Source organism: Dama dama, chromosome 5, assembly GCF_033118175.1.
Source record: "Dama dama isolate Ldn47 chromosome 5, ASM3311817v1, whole genome shotgun sequence".
NCBI lineage: Eukaryota > Metazoa > Chordata > Mammalia > Artiodactyla > Cervidae > Dama > Dama dama.
Genome location: NC_083685.1, coordinates 62,542,298 through 62,559,365, shown reverse-complemented (window position 1 = coordinate 62,559,365; position 17,068 = coordinate 62,542,298). Strand labels below are relative to the sequence as shown.

General features: G+C 37.1%; 1 protein-coding gene across 2 annotated transcripts in view; it reads left to right on the top strand.

The window, feature by feature from the left end:
- LRBA (LPS responsive beige-like anchor protein) overlaps positions 1 to 17,068 on the top strand; it is a 725,050-nt gene that overhangs the window by 563,840 nt on the left and 144,142 nt on the right. For both annotated transcript variants that reach the window (XM_061142480.1, XM_061142479.1), the window contains exon 47: positions 5,561 to 5,713. In XM_061142480.1, coding sequence (XP_060998463.1) covers positions 5,561 to 5,713 — 153 coding nt within the window. The remainder of the gene's footprint in view (positions 1 to 5,560; positions 5,714 to 17,068) is intronic.

Sequence of the window (17,068 nt, the reverse complement as noted above, 5' to 3'; positions counted from 1 at the left end):
CTTATGTCAATGAATATCACAGAATCAAGTAACGGGAACTTTAAAAAAGTTTTACTCTGCTCATTATAGTGAGTTCTATCATTTTGTTTCCTGGAAATAATTGTGAGTGAATATATTGGTACCGTTTTATTATTTAAATGCAGTTGACTCTTGAACAACATAGGTTTGAACTGCATGGGTCCACTTATCTCTGGATTTTTTCCAATAGTAAATACTGTAGTACCCTGTCCAGGATTGGTTGAATCCATGGACTCAGAGCCGCCTAAGCAGGACACAGAGGAGCTGCAGATGGGAGGTGCCAGTGTTTGACTGGGTGGAGGGGTGGTGGTATTCAGTTGCTAAGTCGTGTGCCATTCTTTGCGACCCCATGAACTGCAGCACACCATCCTTCCCTGTCCTTCACTGTCTCCCTGAGTTTGCTCAAATTCATGGATATTGAGTCAGTGATGCCTTCCAACCATCTCATCCTCTGTCGCCCACTTCTCCTCCTGCTCTCAGTCTCTCCCAGCATCAGGGTCTTTTCCAGTGAGCCGGCTTTTCACATCAAGTGAATAAAGTACTGGAACTTCAGCACCAAATCTTCCAGTGAATATTCAGGGTTGATTTCCTTTAGTTTTGATCTCCTTGCAGTCCAAAGGACTCTCAAGAGTCTTCTCCAACACTACAGTTCAAAAGCACCAATTTTTTGGCATTCAGTCTTCTTTATGGTCCAACTCTCACATCCATACATGACTACTGGAAAAACTGTAGCTTTTACTGTATGGACTTTTGTCAGCAAAGTAATGTCTCTGCTTTTTAATACACTGTCTAGGTTTGTCATAGCTATTCTTCCAAGGAGCAAGCATCTTTTAATTTCGTGGCTGCAGTCATCATCTGCCTTGATTTTGGAGCCCAGAAAGTGAAATCTGACACTGTTTCCACATTTTCCCCATCTATTTGCCATGAAGTGATAGGACCGGATGCCATGATCTTCGTTTTTTTGAACGTTGAGTTTTAAGCCAGCTTTTTCACTCTTCTATTTCACCTTCGTCATGAATCTCTCTTTAGTTCCTCTTTACTTTCTATTATTAAAGTGGTATCATCTGCATATCTGAGATTGTTGATATTTCTCCCAGCTTGTGATTCATCCACCCCGGCATTTCACATGATGTACTCTGCATATAAGTTAAATGTGTTTTCCAAGGATCAACTGTATAAATTTAAGTCCGTAACCACTAACTCAAGTACATAAGAGATGTCCTCATTTGAATTCAGATCTTCATATCTGGCTAGTGGGAAATTTATTCACAGTCATTAGATGGTTAGGACAAAGGCCTCCTTTCTCAAGGCTTGAATGAGATATGGGCTTATGTGGTACCTAAAAAAATTGGCTCTCACATCTTCAGTTCATCTTTTTCACTAGTAATATATCCTGATTGTCTAGGATGTATGGTCTTTTGGAAGCTGGCAGCTCTGCTGATTATCCAAGCTTGAGTTAAATGTTTGTTGATGCCAAAAGCCCTGGTGCCACGTGACTGGCTTAGCTAAGTGCACCATCATGGGGCATGTGTGTAGGCGGGCAGATTGCTCTCTCTCCTAGGGGTGCTTGACGAAGGAAAGAAGAGAAGCCCAAACCTACCTATACTGCACTCACCAAACTGAGTTCTCTTGTGGCTGAATTAGCCCTGAAAGATTGCTTTTTTTCTAATTCGTATAGAGGCACCATATGAACAAGTTGCAATTCTGATTACCACTTACCATCCCCTAGGTTCCAGACTAACCTCTTTATCCCCTCCCCTTCTCCTTTGGCTGACAGAACACTGACTACCAACTTTGAGAATCTTGGCTCCCTAATTCTGGGGAAAATCTCTCTTCTCTTTCATTTCTGTCTTTTGAAAAATACTCACCCTTGACACTACTTCTCCTGGACATTTTACATAATCTCCTGTTTGCTTAGACTTGCACAAAAGACAGAAAAAAGGGATGTTTTCAGGAGGCCTCTTCTCTGGACCCTGCTAATATTCTGGAAATGCCTGACAACTGTCTTGAAATTGGAAGGATGTATGGAGTGGGAGATTGAGAAGTAAAAAGTAAAGAAGTATAACAGAATTCCCATCCCAGTAAATTTCAAGTGAAATATTAAGCCTAATTTTTATTTGTTTTATATTTTTGTTTTCTATTTAACATTTTGTTTTGTATTGGGGAATAGCCAGTTAACAAGCACTCTTGTGATAGTTTCAGGTGAAGAGCGAAAGGACTTAGCCACACATGTACATTTATCCATTCTCCCTCAAAGCCCTCTCCCATCCAGCCTGCCACATAACATTGAACAGACTTCCATTAATTTTTAATTGATAAATTTTACAATTCTAATTTTGAGTATCTTTATAGCATCCTTTATACAAAATTTATAGGGTATCTATGGGCTTCCCTGGTGGCTCAGAGGTTAAAGCGTCTGCCTGCAGTGCAGGAGACCCGGGTTCGATCCCTGAGTTGGGAAGATCCCCTGGAGAAGGAAATGGCAACCCACTCCAGTACTCTTGCCTGGAGAATCCCATGGAGGGAGGAGCCTGGTAGGCTACAGTCCATGGGGTCGCAAAGAGTCGGACATAACTGAGCGACTTCACTTTGATACTTTGATCTTTAGTAGGAAATCACAAATAAAGTCTATGGTAATTATGGAAATTGATGAGTTTTTACCTCCTTCCCAGCATTATAGAAACTATACAACTGAAAGTTTAACATGGTCCAGTCATATCTTTTATTAAAAATTTCTTGTTTATTTTATATGTAATTTTGCTCTATTTTATTTTGAGATAAATTAACTGAATTTAGATTTAGGGTAAGGGCTTTCCTGGTGGTTCAGATGATAAAGAATCTACCTGCAATACAGGCAAGACAAGTTTGATCCCTGGGTTGGGAAAATCCTTTGGAGAAGGAAATGGCAACCCACTCCAGTATTCTTGCTTGGAGAATTCCATGGACAGAAGAACCTGGCGGGCTACAGTCCACAGGGTCACAAAGAGTCAGACAGGACTGAGCAACCAACATACACAGACATACATACGTATTTAGAGTAAGCTGTCAGTATTGAAGTTAGAAAATAAATTCATAATGAACTTAGGTTTAAATAAAATGGGCCGGGAACAAAATATATTTCTGTTAATTGAATTTAGAACTTGTAAAAGAACCAACAAAGAGCATTTATGTTTTGAGCAAATATATTTTTGTCAGTTTATTTAGCTAAATAAAATGAGAGATGTAGAAGATAGGGATAAACATAAAAAAATCATAAGAACTTTGGTACTACATAAGAAGAATTAAAGATTTTATTTTTAAGAAAATTGGTATGAAAGGTCACTTGTCCCCTTTCTGCTTTCTAGATACGGTCTCAAGAAAGAGTGTATTTTTTGGTATTTTTACTGTGTAATATGTATCTCTGATTTACGATGCAGATGACTAATCTCCCAAATAAAAACTTGGGACAAACCTACCATCTAAAATTCAGCCATTATAATTGTTTTGACTCCTAGGAGAATTACTGCAGAGAAGCATAATGTGTATAAGAGGCAGAAGGATGACATCCTCTATGAGAGTGTTAGGGTGAGGGTAGGGGTACACAAGTATTATAGCATACTTCAGCAAATTGATAGTTATAAAGCGACATATCCATATATGAGTGAAAAATATGGCCATGGTATAAGTTGTATCCAACTCTTTTGTGACCCCATGGACTGTAGCCTATCAGACTCCTCTGTCCTTGCAATTTCCCAGGCAAAACGCTGGAGTAGGTTGCCCTTTCCTTCTCCAGGGGATCTTGCTGACCCAGGGATCAAACACACGTCTCCTGCCTTCACAGGCAAGCTCTTTACCACTGAGCTACCATCAAAGCCCGTGTGTGTGTTTGTGTGTGTGTATATATGTAACTTTTTTTCAGGAGAACTAGTTTTCTTATCATGAAAAAATGGAAAGTTTTTGTGTACTTTTTAAAAAAAATGGTTAGAATATATGTTAAAAACATCTTTAAAATGTTTAGCACTGTGTATACTATATAAGTAGAGTCTATGCTTATTTGATGATTAAGTACAGGGGCTTTAATTACATAGAGTTAAATGTTGATCTAAATGTTTCTTTTAATTTCCAAATTTATCATAACTCAGCTATATAACCTTGGGCAAATTGCTTAAGTTCTTTGAGCCTTAGTTGATTCTTTAAACGGCGATGATACCATAACTTGTAAAACTGTTGTGAAGATTAAATGTGATGAGTTATGAAGTTTAAATGTGATGATTATTAAGAGTTTATTTTAGTACTCAACTCATCTCATGCAGTAAATGTTTTTTAGCTCAAACAAATTGAATATAGCTTTTTTTTTTTTTTTGAATATAGCTTTTTGTTGCATAAAATAGCACATATATGTCTTTTGTTAGACTTATATACATCATTTTGGAGAAGAAAATAAAATTTTTGTATGATCACTGTGTCATTTTATTTATGATTAAACTTTTAATAGGATTCTTTCTTTTAAAAATTTTTCTTTGAGTTTAATTGTTTTTCAAGTTAGTGATCATGTGGTTGCCAGGCATTTGGAGGACAGGGCATTTCTACCGTGCTTAGTTAATTATTGTGATTGTAAACAAAGGATGTACAATTCAAAGTCAAGCAGCATTTCACATGGATGATGGAGGTGATAATAGCTTAATTCCTGCTGAATTTTTTTTCTTTGCTCTAGTGAATTCATACTGACCTTGTCCAAAATCTGATGACCTCCCTATTTTACTCAACCATTTGGAAAGGCAGGCTGCCATAGCTGGCCCTGAGGGGGTAGCTAAAAGACCACTGAGTCACTGACCCATGTCAAGACTGGATTTCAAGTCTGATCTGTAGGACCTCTGAAATAATTATACATGGGGCTTATTGTACTCAGAAACCTAACTGGTTGCATTTTTGTGCTTATTAAGTATCTTGTTAAAGTGTGTTTTAAATGTCCTTATTTAAGTCATATTTAATTTACTATTTCTCATGCAGGTCATTTTCTAGACTAATTATAAAGTTTGATCTGATAACAGAGTTAGTACCTTAAAACTAAACTTGAATGTTTTGAAATGTGAGCAAAATATATTATTACACCATGGCTAACTTCATTGACTATCTTCCTGGTTCATGATGGACCAAAGCTTTTTAATGTTTATAAAGATTTTGGTTTTTTATGGCAAAAATTACATATACCTAAACAAAAAAATCTAGTTTAAGCTGTTGTTAATATTGTGGCATGTTAATCTCTGTTTATATGTTTTCTAACCTCAAATATTACTCAAATGTTGGTATTTTAAGGGTTTTGAGGTTATAAGAATTGTCATAAGGAAAGCATATGACCACCCAGTAAGGTGTTTTTTTAGACTTGGTTGGATGTGATCTGTCAGCCTTGATAGAACTTTGTGATATAGCTAGGATATGAAAAAAGAAAAAATTTTCCTGTGTTAATTTTGTTCTTCTGCATAATAGGAAACATTTAGCTTTTTATAAATACCTTTAGTATTCTACAGTTTATAATATGACTTTGTCTTTTATTTTTATATAGGAGTTGATCCCTGAATTTTATTATCTCTCTGAGATGTTTGTCAACTTCAATAATTATAATCTTGGAGTAATGGATGATGGGACAGTAGTGTCTGATGTTGAACTTCCTCCTTGGGCCAAAACCTCAGAAGAATTTGTTCGCATAAATAGATTGGTAAGTAGGAACCATCTACTCTGTCATGAAACTTTTCTCAAAGTGCATTTCATGTGTTGGTATAATCATTAACCCTTACTCTTCTGATCAAACTGTAGTTGATAGGGATAACTGAAAGTGACATGATAGTTCATAAATCTCTGTGTATACTTTATAAAATCTTATTGACGTGAAAGGTATAATGGTTTCTTTTATGCAGAATTTAGGCTACTTTTATATGAATGTGATGATTCAAGATTATAACGGAAAGCTACAAGTGAATTTCTTAGAGAATGCTATGCTTTTTGAAACACGAGTTTCTTGTACCATTAGTAGTACGTAATTCTGTGTTCCAGATTAGAAGGCCATTGAGCATTTTGACAACAGAAACAAGATTTTCAAATTATAACCTGTGTCTATCTTTTGAAGAAAAACTTCATGTAATATTTAGAATAGGAAAACTTTAAAATTTAAAGCACAGTCCTCACTGTGCTTACAAAACACTCTTAAAAATCCTCCACTGGACTCTTTAATGTCCCTGTTTTATGGGTTCTAGATTATTCTATGAAAAACTAATAGGGCTTTTCCTTTTTGCCCTTAACTTTCATAAATGATGGGAATCAGAAAGCCTTATTCTCAGTTTTTTTAAAGTAGTATCTTTATCTTCATACTAAAAATTGAATGTGAATTTCATTGTGTTTTTAATTTACACCAATACAAAAAAAAATTTTTTTTTTGGTACCACTAAGACGGTAGGCCCTGAGAGTGGGCATCAGAGGGCAGACAGACTGCAGCCACAATCACAGACAGCTAGCCAATCTTCACATGGACCACAGCCTTGTCCTACTCAATGAAACTATGAGCCATGCCCTGTAGGGCCACCCAGGACGGACGGGTCACGGTGGACAGTTCTGACAAAACGTGGTCCACTGGAGAAGGGAATGGCAAACCACTTCCGTATTCTTGCCGTGAGAACCCCATGAACAGTATGAAAAGGCAAAAAGATAGGTCACTGAAAGATGAACTCACCAGGTCGGTCAGTGCCCAGTATGCTACTGGAGATCAGTGGAAAAATAACTCCAGAAAGAATGAAGAGACAGAGCCAAAGCAAAAACAACACCCAGGTATGGATGTGACTGGTGATTGAAGCAAGGTCTGATGCTGTAAAGAGCGAAATTGCATAGGAACCTGGAATGTTAGGTCCATGAGTCAAAGCAAATTGGAAGTGGTCAAACAGGAGATGGCAAGAGTGAAAGTCAACATTTTAGGAATCAGCAAACTAAAATGGACTGGAATGGGTGAATTTAACTCAGATGACCATTATATCTACTACTGTGGGCTGGAATCCCTTAGAAGAAATGGAGTAGCCATCATGGTCAACGAAAGACTCCAAATTGCAGTACTTGGGTGCAATCTCAAAATCGACAGAATAATCTCTGTTCGTTTCCAAGGCAAACCATTCAATATCACGGTAATCCAAGTCTAGCTCTGACCAGTAATGCTGAAGAAGCTGAAGTTGAACGGTTCTATGAAGACTGACAAGACCTTCTAGAACTAACACCCAAAAAAAGATGTCCTTTTCAGTATACGGGACTAGAATGCAAAACTAGGAAGTCAAGAAACACCTGGAGTAACAGGCAAATTTGGCCTTGGAGTACAGAATGAAGCAGGGCAAAGGCTAATAGAGTTCTGCCAAGAGAACGCACTGGTCATAACAGACACCCTCTTCCAACAACACAAGAGAAGACTCTATACTTGGATATCACTAGATGGCCAACACCAAAATCAGATTGATTATATTCTTTGCAGCCAAAGATGGAGAAGCTCTATACAGTCAGCAAAATCAAGACCGGCAGCTGACTGTGGCTCAGATCATGAATTCCTCATTGCCAAATTCAGACATAAATTGAAGAAAGTAGGGAAAACCACTAGACCATTCAGGTATGACCTAAATCAAATCCCTTACGATTATACAGTGCCAGTGAGAATTAGATTTAAGAGACTAGATCTGATAGACAGAGTGCCTGATGAACTATGGACGGATGTTCATGATATTGTACAGGAGACAGGGATCAAGACCATCCCTAAGGAAAAGAAATGCAAAAAACCAAAACGGCAGTCTGAGGAGGCCTTACAAATAGCTGTGAAAAGAAGGGAAGCGAAAAGCAAAGGAGAAAAGGAAAGATATTCCCATCTGAAGGCAGAGCTCCAAAGAATAGCCAGGAGAGATAAGAAAGCCTTTCTTATCGATCAATGCAAAGAAATACAGGAAAACAACAGAATGGGAAAGACTAGAGATCTCTTCAAGAACATTAGAGATGCCAAGGGAAGATTTAATGCAAAGATGGGTTCAATAAAGGACAGAAATGGTATGGACCTAACAGAAGCAGAAGATACTAAGAAGAGGTGGCAAGAATACACAGAAGAACTGTACAAAAAAGATCTTCATGACCCAGATAACCATGATGGTATGACTACTCACCTAGAGCCAGATATACTAGAATGTAAAGTCAAGTGGGCCTTAGGAAGCATCACTACAAACAAAGCTAGTGGAGGTGATGGGATTCCTGCTGAGCTATTTCAAATCCTAAAAGATGATGCTGTGAAAGTGCTGCACTCAATATGTCAGCAAATTTGGAAAACTCAGCAGTGGCCACAAGACTGGAAAAGGTCAGTTTTCATTCCCATCCCAAAGAAAGGCAATGCCAAAGAATGCTCAAACTATCACACAATTGTAGTCATCTCACACGCTAGTAAAGTAATGCTCAAAGTTTTCCAAGCCAGGCTTCAGCAATCCATGAAGCATGAACTTCCAGATGTTCAAGCTGTTTTTAGAAAAGACAAAGGAACCAGAGATCAAATTGCTAGCATCCATTGGATCATCAAAAAATGAGAGTTCCAGAAAAACATCTGTTTCTGTTTTATTGATTATGCCAAAGCCTTTGACTATGTGGATCACAATATACTGTGGAAAATTCTGAAAGAGATGGGAATACAGACTACCTGACCTGCCTCTTGAGAAATCTGTATAGGTCAGGAAGCAACAGTTAGAACTGGATGTGGATCGACAGACTGGTTCCCAATAGGAAAAGGAGTATGTCAAGGCTGTATATTGTCACCCTGCATATTTAACTTATTTGCAGAGTACATCATGAGAAATGCTGGGCTGGATGAAGTACAAGCTGGAATCAGGATTGCCGGGAGAAACATCAATAACCTCAGATATGCAGATGACACCACCCTTATGGCAGAAAGTGAAGAAGAGCTGAAGAGCCTCTTGATGAAAATGAAAGAGGAGAGTGAAAAAGTTGGCTTAAAGCTCAACATTCAGAAAACTAAGATCATGGCATCTGGTCCTATCACTTCATGGCAAATAGATGGGGAAACAGTGGAAACAGTGGCTGACTTTATTTTCTTGGGCTCCAAAATCACTGTAGATGGTGATTGCAGCCATGAAATTAAAAGATGCTTACTCCTTGGAAGGAAAGTTATGACCAACCTAGCCAGCATATTAAAAAGCAGAGACATTACTTTGCCAACAAAGGTCCACCTAGTCAAAGCTATGATTTTTCCAGTGGTCATGTATGGATGTGAGAGTTGGACTATAAAGAAAGCTGAGCACTGAAGAATTGATGCTTTTGAACTGTGGTGTTGGAGAAGACTCTTGAGAGTACCTTGGACTGCAAGGAGATCCAACCAGTCCATCCTAAAGGAGATCGGTCCTGAGTGTTCATTGGAAAGACTGATGTCAAAGCTGAAGCTCCAATACTTTGACCACCTGATGCAAAGAGCTGACTCATTGGAAAAGACCCTGATGCTGGGAAAGATTGAGGGCAGGAGGAGAAGGGGGCGACAGAGGATGAGATGGTTGGATGGCATCACCGTCTCAATGGACATGGGTTTGGGTGGACTCCGGCAGTTGGTGTTGGACAGGAAGGCCTGGCGTGCTGTGTTCCATGGGGTTGCAAAGAGTCAGACATGACTGAGCGACTGAACTGAACTGAAAACAAAATTTTTGTTTTCTTCATGCCTTTTCTTTCTTTATGTACCAACAATTGTATTTTAATCCTATATTTTAGATCCTAATTGTAATCTTGCTTTTATTGAAATTTCACATTTTATATGTACTGGAAGCAATGCAGAAGGAGTGGAAAGAACATAGACTTTGACATTAGACTAGTTTTCCTAATCCTGGATCACGTTGCTGGTTATGGGACCTTAGGCAATTTAACCTTTCTGAGCCTTGGTTTCCTCACTGAAATTTGAAAATAATTTGTATTAAGCTATAATTAGGTATATAAATTACCTAGAATTTTCTCTGTCTTATAAGAAACATTCAGTAAATAGCACATAACATTACTCTATCACAGTCTTAAGGTACCTGTTGCATTTTGGTTTACCTCACACATTTTTCAAGATTTTCAAGCTACTGTAATTAAATGGAAGCCCCAAACAAAGCTTAGTTCTGACTGATGTGGAAGGAATGTTAAACTTTAAATGTGGCAATTGTCCATCATTGTGCAATTTTTTTTTTTTTTAACCCCCTTCAGCAGTGTATAGATGTCAATAGAAGGTACAGTGATTCTGTAGTTTTCGGGGTTGGGGGTGAGTTTGTTTTTGCTTACAATTATTTTCTACATTTCCAAAACAGGTTTATTAGGTGTAATTGGCATATCATAAAAGCTACCTTTTAAGAAATTCTTAATTCAATGAGTTTTAGCAAATTTATAGAATTGTGTAAGCATCAGCACAGTCAGCTCACATCACTCCATAATGTTTCCTTGTATACGTTTGCTCCCATTCCTAGTTCCAGGCAATCACTGATTCTGTGAAAAAGCTCTTCTTTTTCTGGAAATCTTACATAGATAGAAACCTGAAGAGTGTAGTCCTTTTGTACCTGACTCTCTTACTCAGCATGATGTTCTTGAGACTCATCATGTGCATATAGCGTTAGTTCCTTTGTTTTGCTGCATAGTGTCCCTCTGTATAGATAATAACATATTTTGTTTATTTACCAGCTTATAGACATTTTGCTTTCTTCCGGTTTTAGGCTATTAAGAATATTTGATATGTCTTAGAGTCAATATCTGTTTTCATTTGTCTTGGATAGATTTCTAGGAGTTTAATTCCGGAGTCATATGATAATAGGGCTTCCCAGGTGGTGCGATGGTAAAGAATCTGCCTGCCAATGCAAGAGACATGGGTTTGATCCCTGGGTCAGGAAAATCCCCTGGAGTAGGAAATGGCAACCTGTTCCAGTACAGTTGTCTGGAAAATCCCATGGACGAGGAGGAGCCTGGCAGACTACAGTGCGTGAAGTTTCAGTTTGCTGTATCCTTGCAAAGATTTGGTATTGCCAATTTTCTTTACTTTAGCTCTTCAGTGATTCATTGTGATTTTAATTTGTGTTTCAGTAGTGACTAATGGTTTTGACCATCTTTTCACAGGCTTATTTTCTACTCATATATTCTTTGGTGAACTATCTATTCAAATCTTTTGCCTGTTTTTTAATTGTGTTGTATGTCTTTTTATTATTTTGTTGTAAGACATCTTTATATATTCCCCATAAAAGTGCTTTTTCCAACATATGTTTTGCAGGTCTTTTTCTCAAAGTTTTTGGCTTGTGTTTTGCTTTTTAATTGTTCCTTCTGAATCACCATTTTGAATGAATGTTTTTGTTAACTATTCAGTCAGTTCAGTTCAGTCACTCAGTCTTGTCCAAATCTTTGCGACACCATGAATTGCAGCACGTCAGGCCTCCCTGTCCATCACCAACTCCCGGAGTTTACTCAAACTCATGTCCATTGAATCGGTGATGCCATCCAGCCATCTCATCCTCTGTGGTCCCCTCCTCCTCCTGCCCCCAATCTCTCCCAGCATCAGGGTCTTTTCCAATGAGTCAACTCTTCGCATAAGGTGGCCAAAGTATTGGAGTTTCAGCTTCAGCATCAGTCCTTCCATTGAACACCCAGGACTGATCTTCTTTAGGATGGACTGGTTGGATCTCCTTGCAGTCCAAGGGACTCTATTAGGTAGATATAAAATAATATTTATATAATATTTGAAAAATATAAATAGTCATTTCCATTCTTGAGAAATGTATCTTTTAGAAAAATTGAAATCATGTTGTGATCACTATTGAAACATGTTTTTCTTACTTTAAACTTTTAAATCTCAAGGGAACCAGTTCTCTATTAATTCATTAAGTCATCATTACCATGTTTAGTATGGCTAAAAATACAAAGAAATTTGTTAAAGTGCTTCAAAAAAGGTCTAAGAGGCTTTAAAACTCTTCAGTAATATTTTGACAGTTAAGGAAATGTGACTATACAGCGTGAGGTAAGCCACTCTCCTGACAGTAACATCACCCCTGCTTAGACTGCTCTCTCCACAGAAAAACCAGGTCTGTTTGGGACAAGTCTCCCAAGGGCACGGAGGAAAGGAAGATGGCAGCTTACCACGTTGTTTTTCATTAAGGTTTCAGTTTTGCCTACTCATGCTCTAAGCCTAGATATGATTATGAAATTTTATACAAAGTAGTATTTAATAATACCAGTTGTGCATTTATTATAAGTTAAATAAGGAAGTAAGTGTTAGTCATTCAGTTGTGTCTCTTTGCGACCCCATGGGCTGTAGCCTGCCAAACTCCTCTGTCTATGGGATTCTCCAGGCAAGAAGACTGGAGTGAGTTGCCATTCCCTTCTCCAGGGGATCTTCCCAACCTAGGGACTGAACCTTGGTTGCCTGCATGACAGGTGGATTCTTTACCATCTGAGCCACCAAGGAAGCCTATTATAACTTATTATTGAATTATTAAACATTTGTCCCAGTGATTCCTCTTCCTGTGAACTTTACAGATGCCTTCATAGTTTAGGCTCTGAATATGCTTATATTTGTAACAGAACTCATAAAAATTCACTGCAAATTAAATTCAAACATTTTATAGTACAATACTTACATCTCTGATAATTTTAACTCCTGATTAGGAAAATACTTGATTTTACTTACATGTGTCTTTATGAAAGAATTTAATAACTCATTCATTCTTTCAAAAATATTTATTTTGCACCTATGATGAACAAAGCCTTCCTACAGCGCAGTTCATATTGACTTCTTTTAAAATTTTCTCTTGACTCTCTGTGACTAAATTGTTAGGATGGTGTTTTATGTATCTGTTAGCATGTTATCACGTAAGGGTTTTATCCCCCTCCTCTTTTGGGTTTACCTCTTCAAGTCCACAGATTTTATGCAATGATTGTAGCTCATGAAATGCACACTACTTTGATCTGTGACCTTTTTGTGGTGCTAATCGGGTTCTTGATATCATTATACCTTACTCATTAATCATATTTCCTGCAGCCCGTCAGGCAGCCAGACAGAGCAAGTCCCTGTTTTCAGCCCTCTGTTGGCAGGTTTCTGCTTTTCCCGATTATTACAGACGATACTTTGGCTTCTCATAGTCAGAGCCACATCAAGCTGTGTGTTACAATTAAAGTCAGATGGTCCTCAGGTTGAACAGGGATATAGTGTTGCAGCTGTCTCTCTTCCTGGAACAAACCAGCACCAAGAACAGATGATCTATAGGACAGTGAATAATAACAGATTGTACAGTACTCCATTGGTAGCAGGGGATCCCAGATTTAATTAACTGACATACTCATTTTAAGATACCCAGCACGTCTTTTTTAAGTATTTGTTTGCCCAGATATTATCTCAAGGGAATAGAATATTTTTAGAAGCACGATTCTGATGTTGGACAGTAGCCTTACATTTTCTTTTTTTTTTTGGAGGACTGTAACTGCTACCTTACCTAACCATGTTATTCCTTAGAGCTTTCTGTAGGTAATGAAGATCTAAATAAGAATTACTGAATTGGCTGAAGTGTTGAATGTGTATTCAGAATCCTGTTTATTTTAGAAGGAAGACCCTCAGAGGTCTGATTATTCTTTCAGGTATATAAATTAAATTTTCTTTGTTCTGAAGAATTGGAATCAGGGAAAAGCCAAAGCAATCTTAACTACATCCCAGAGAGTGGTCTGTGTTATTTAATATTGCCTAGATCAGGGGAAAAAAAAATATTCCAAATGCTGCTTCAGAAATATAAATGAGAAACAGGCCTTCATACTTTCAAGTAATATGAAAATGTATGAGTTCAGACTGCTCATTATTTATCTCATGATATAATGTCAATGTTATGGACCTATATTACACTGCCTCTTAGAACCCTTGAGTTTTTTAAGTTGAATAAGAGACATAAGACATAATAAGAAAACCGTTTTCTCAGCAGTAATGTTCCTTTAAAAGTTTATAGAAGTTGGTGAAGTGGAGCATTTTGTTTTATCTGCAGGATGTATAGTTTATTCAACTTATAATAGTAATTTGTTCGTTTAACCAGTACTTCCTAAGTTGCCTGCTTGTGTACCAACGCTGTTAGTTAGACTCAGTGAACCAGACAGACAGTATCTCTACTCTTTGGAAATTACTTCCTGTTTGATAACTTAGGTTGTTGAAATAGAAAGCTTTTCAAGGCTGAGAGGTGGCATGAATTTAATAAAGGACATCTTCTATTGATGAATTGTCCTCAGGTTACCAGTTAGAATCCCATTTGCTTTTGTGTGTCTTCTATAGCTTGTCTTTCCCACTGTGTCATAAAAGTGAGATGAGTTGTCACTTGCTTGAGAAGGTAAAGAAAAATAAAGTGAGTATGCTATCTTCTTTCCAGATGATACATGGACAGATTAAAAGTGATTTTTATATTGTTTTCTAAGAGAAAAATTAAGAGTTCATATTTTATTTCACCACCTACCTTGTCTTTTCCTATCTATTGCTAAAATTTGAGTCTGTTGAGGGTAAACCTTTGTAGATCTTAAGTATGTGAATGAACTTGGTCAGTCTTTCTAACTTTTAAGAGCACTAACGAGGGGGCATTTTTTTAAAAGCTTTTTAGAATACAGATGCTAGAAGCTAACATTTTTTTTCATACTGTTCCCTTTCCAATTGCCTTTTATTTTCCACATTGATAGTGATGTAGCAAAGAATATAAGTCATCAGAGCAATACGATTTGTAATAATTATTCTCAACTATGGGCATATCCTTTCCGCAACCTCCCTCATTGGATCTAAATCCTGGGAGGATGGGGACAGATTTTTATTAATAGCTTTACAATCTAAAGCTATTATTGTTTGGTTTGCCTTTAATCCTGTTATGTAATTTACTGTTAAATCTGCTTCAAAAAGGACACCTAAATAAGTGTAGGGAAAAGATGTATTGTGTTGATAGATTAATTCTCTCTAATGTATTTATAAATTCACTATAGAATCCAGTCCACGTTCCAATAGAATTGTTTTGTTTGTTGGAATTGTGGAAACCTGATTGCAAAGGCCAAAGGACCAATTATAGCCAAAATCCTTTCTGAAAGCAAGAACAGATTTCAGAGGGACTTATTTTACTAGATATCAATAGTTATTATAAAGCTGTAGTAATTATGGAATATTAGAAAAAGAAGACTAATAAAAGTGAACAGAGAACCCAGAAACAGACAAGGGCATATGAAGAAACTTCATCTGTCATAGAGTTGGTATTACAGATCTGTGGGAAAAGGAAGGACTTCTCAGCTTAGATGCTGAGATAAATAGTAATTTTGTGTTGATTTCCAAGGGCTGCCGTAACACAAATACTGGGTGGCTTACAGAACAGGAATGTATTGTCTCATAGTTCTGGAGGCTAGAAGTCTGAAATCATAGTTCGGCAACATTGGTTCCTTCTGAGGGTTGTGGAGGAAGGATCAGATCTGGATCTCTTGCTGGCTTGTACTTAGCTGTGTTCTTCTTACATCTCTAGAAGTCATCCTCCCTTTATGTGTGTCTATCTGTGTATCCACATTTTCCCTTTTAATAAGGGCTCCAGTTATATTGGATTAGGGATACACTCTACTCTAGTATGACCTCATCTTAACATAAATAATTACATGTGTAATGGCCCTATTTCCAAGTAAGGTCACATTCTGAGTTACTGGAAAGTTAGAATTTCAACAAATAAATTTTGGGGGATACTGTTCAACCCATAACAAATTATTAATATGGGAAAAAATAAAGTTAGGACCTTATATCAAAAATGAAAATTAAAATATATTAAAACTTTGCACCCCAAGGATTTGAAAGAGACACATGTACCCCAAGGTTCATTGCAGCACCATTTACAATAGCTAAGACACAGAAGCAACCTAGATGTCCATCAGTAAATGGATGGATAGGGAATTGTGATGCATATATTCAATGGAATATTACTCAGCTATAGAAAGGAATGCATTTCTAACGAGGTGGATGAAACTGGAGCCTATTACACTGAGCGAAGTAAGTCAGAAAGAGAAAGATAAATCCTGTGTATTAATGCATATATATGGAATTTAGAAAGATGGTACTGACGATCCTACATGCAGGGCAGCAAAGGAGACACAGATGTAAAGGACGGACTCTTGGACTCAGTGGGAGAGGCGAGGGTGGGATGATTTGAGAGAATATCACTGACATATGTACGTTATCATGTGTAAAACAGATGATCAGAACAAGTTTGATGCATGAAGCAGGTCACCCTAAGGTGCTCCGGGACAACCCAGAGGGATAGAGTGGGGATGGAGATGGGCGGGCAGTTCAGGATGGGAGGACACATGTATACCCGTGACCTATTCATGTTGCTGTATGGTGAAAAGCATCACAATACTGTAATTATCCTCCAATTAAAATAAATTGATTTAAAAATAAGATACATTGATGCTTTACAAATGAAATAATAATTAATAATTTAATTTAAAAACCAAAGTCAAAATTATAAACTTTTAGAAATTAACACAAGAGGAATTCTTTGTGAACTTGTAACAGTTGAAAGTTTTTCAAACAAGGAACAAAAAATAAAATATGATACATTGCATTGGTTGATTTTTGGATGTTAAACCAACTTTGATTCCTTGAGTGTATTATCTTTGGATGATATAAATTCTTTTGATGTATACTGCAATTTTTGTTGTTAACATTTGTTGAGAAATTACTATTTGGAAAGACTTGTTTGTCTATATTCATGAGAAATATTGAGATGTAGTTTTCTTATGATAGGTTTTTATGGTTTTAATATCAGGATTTATATTAGCTTCATAGAATGAGATAGCGCAAATTGTTCCCTTTTCTATTTTCTAAAAGACTTTGTAAGAGTTGCTATTATTTCTTCTTTACATGTTTGATTGGAGTCAACTACTGATGTCATCAATACATTAACTTATATGTGTGTGGTGTGGAGATTTTAAATTACCAAATCCTTTTTTACTTGTTATAGGTTTATTCAGAGTCTTGACTTTTTTCCTGAATCAATTTCAGTAGTTTGTG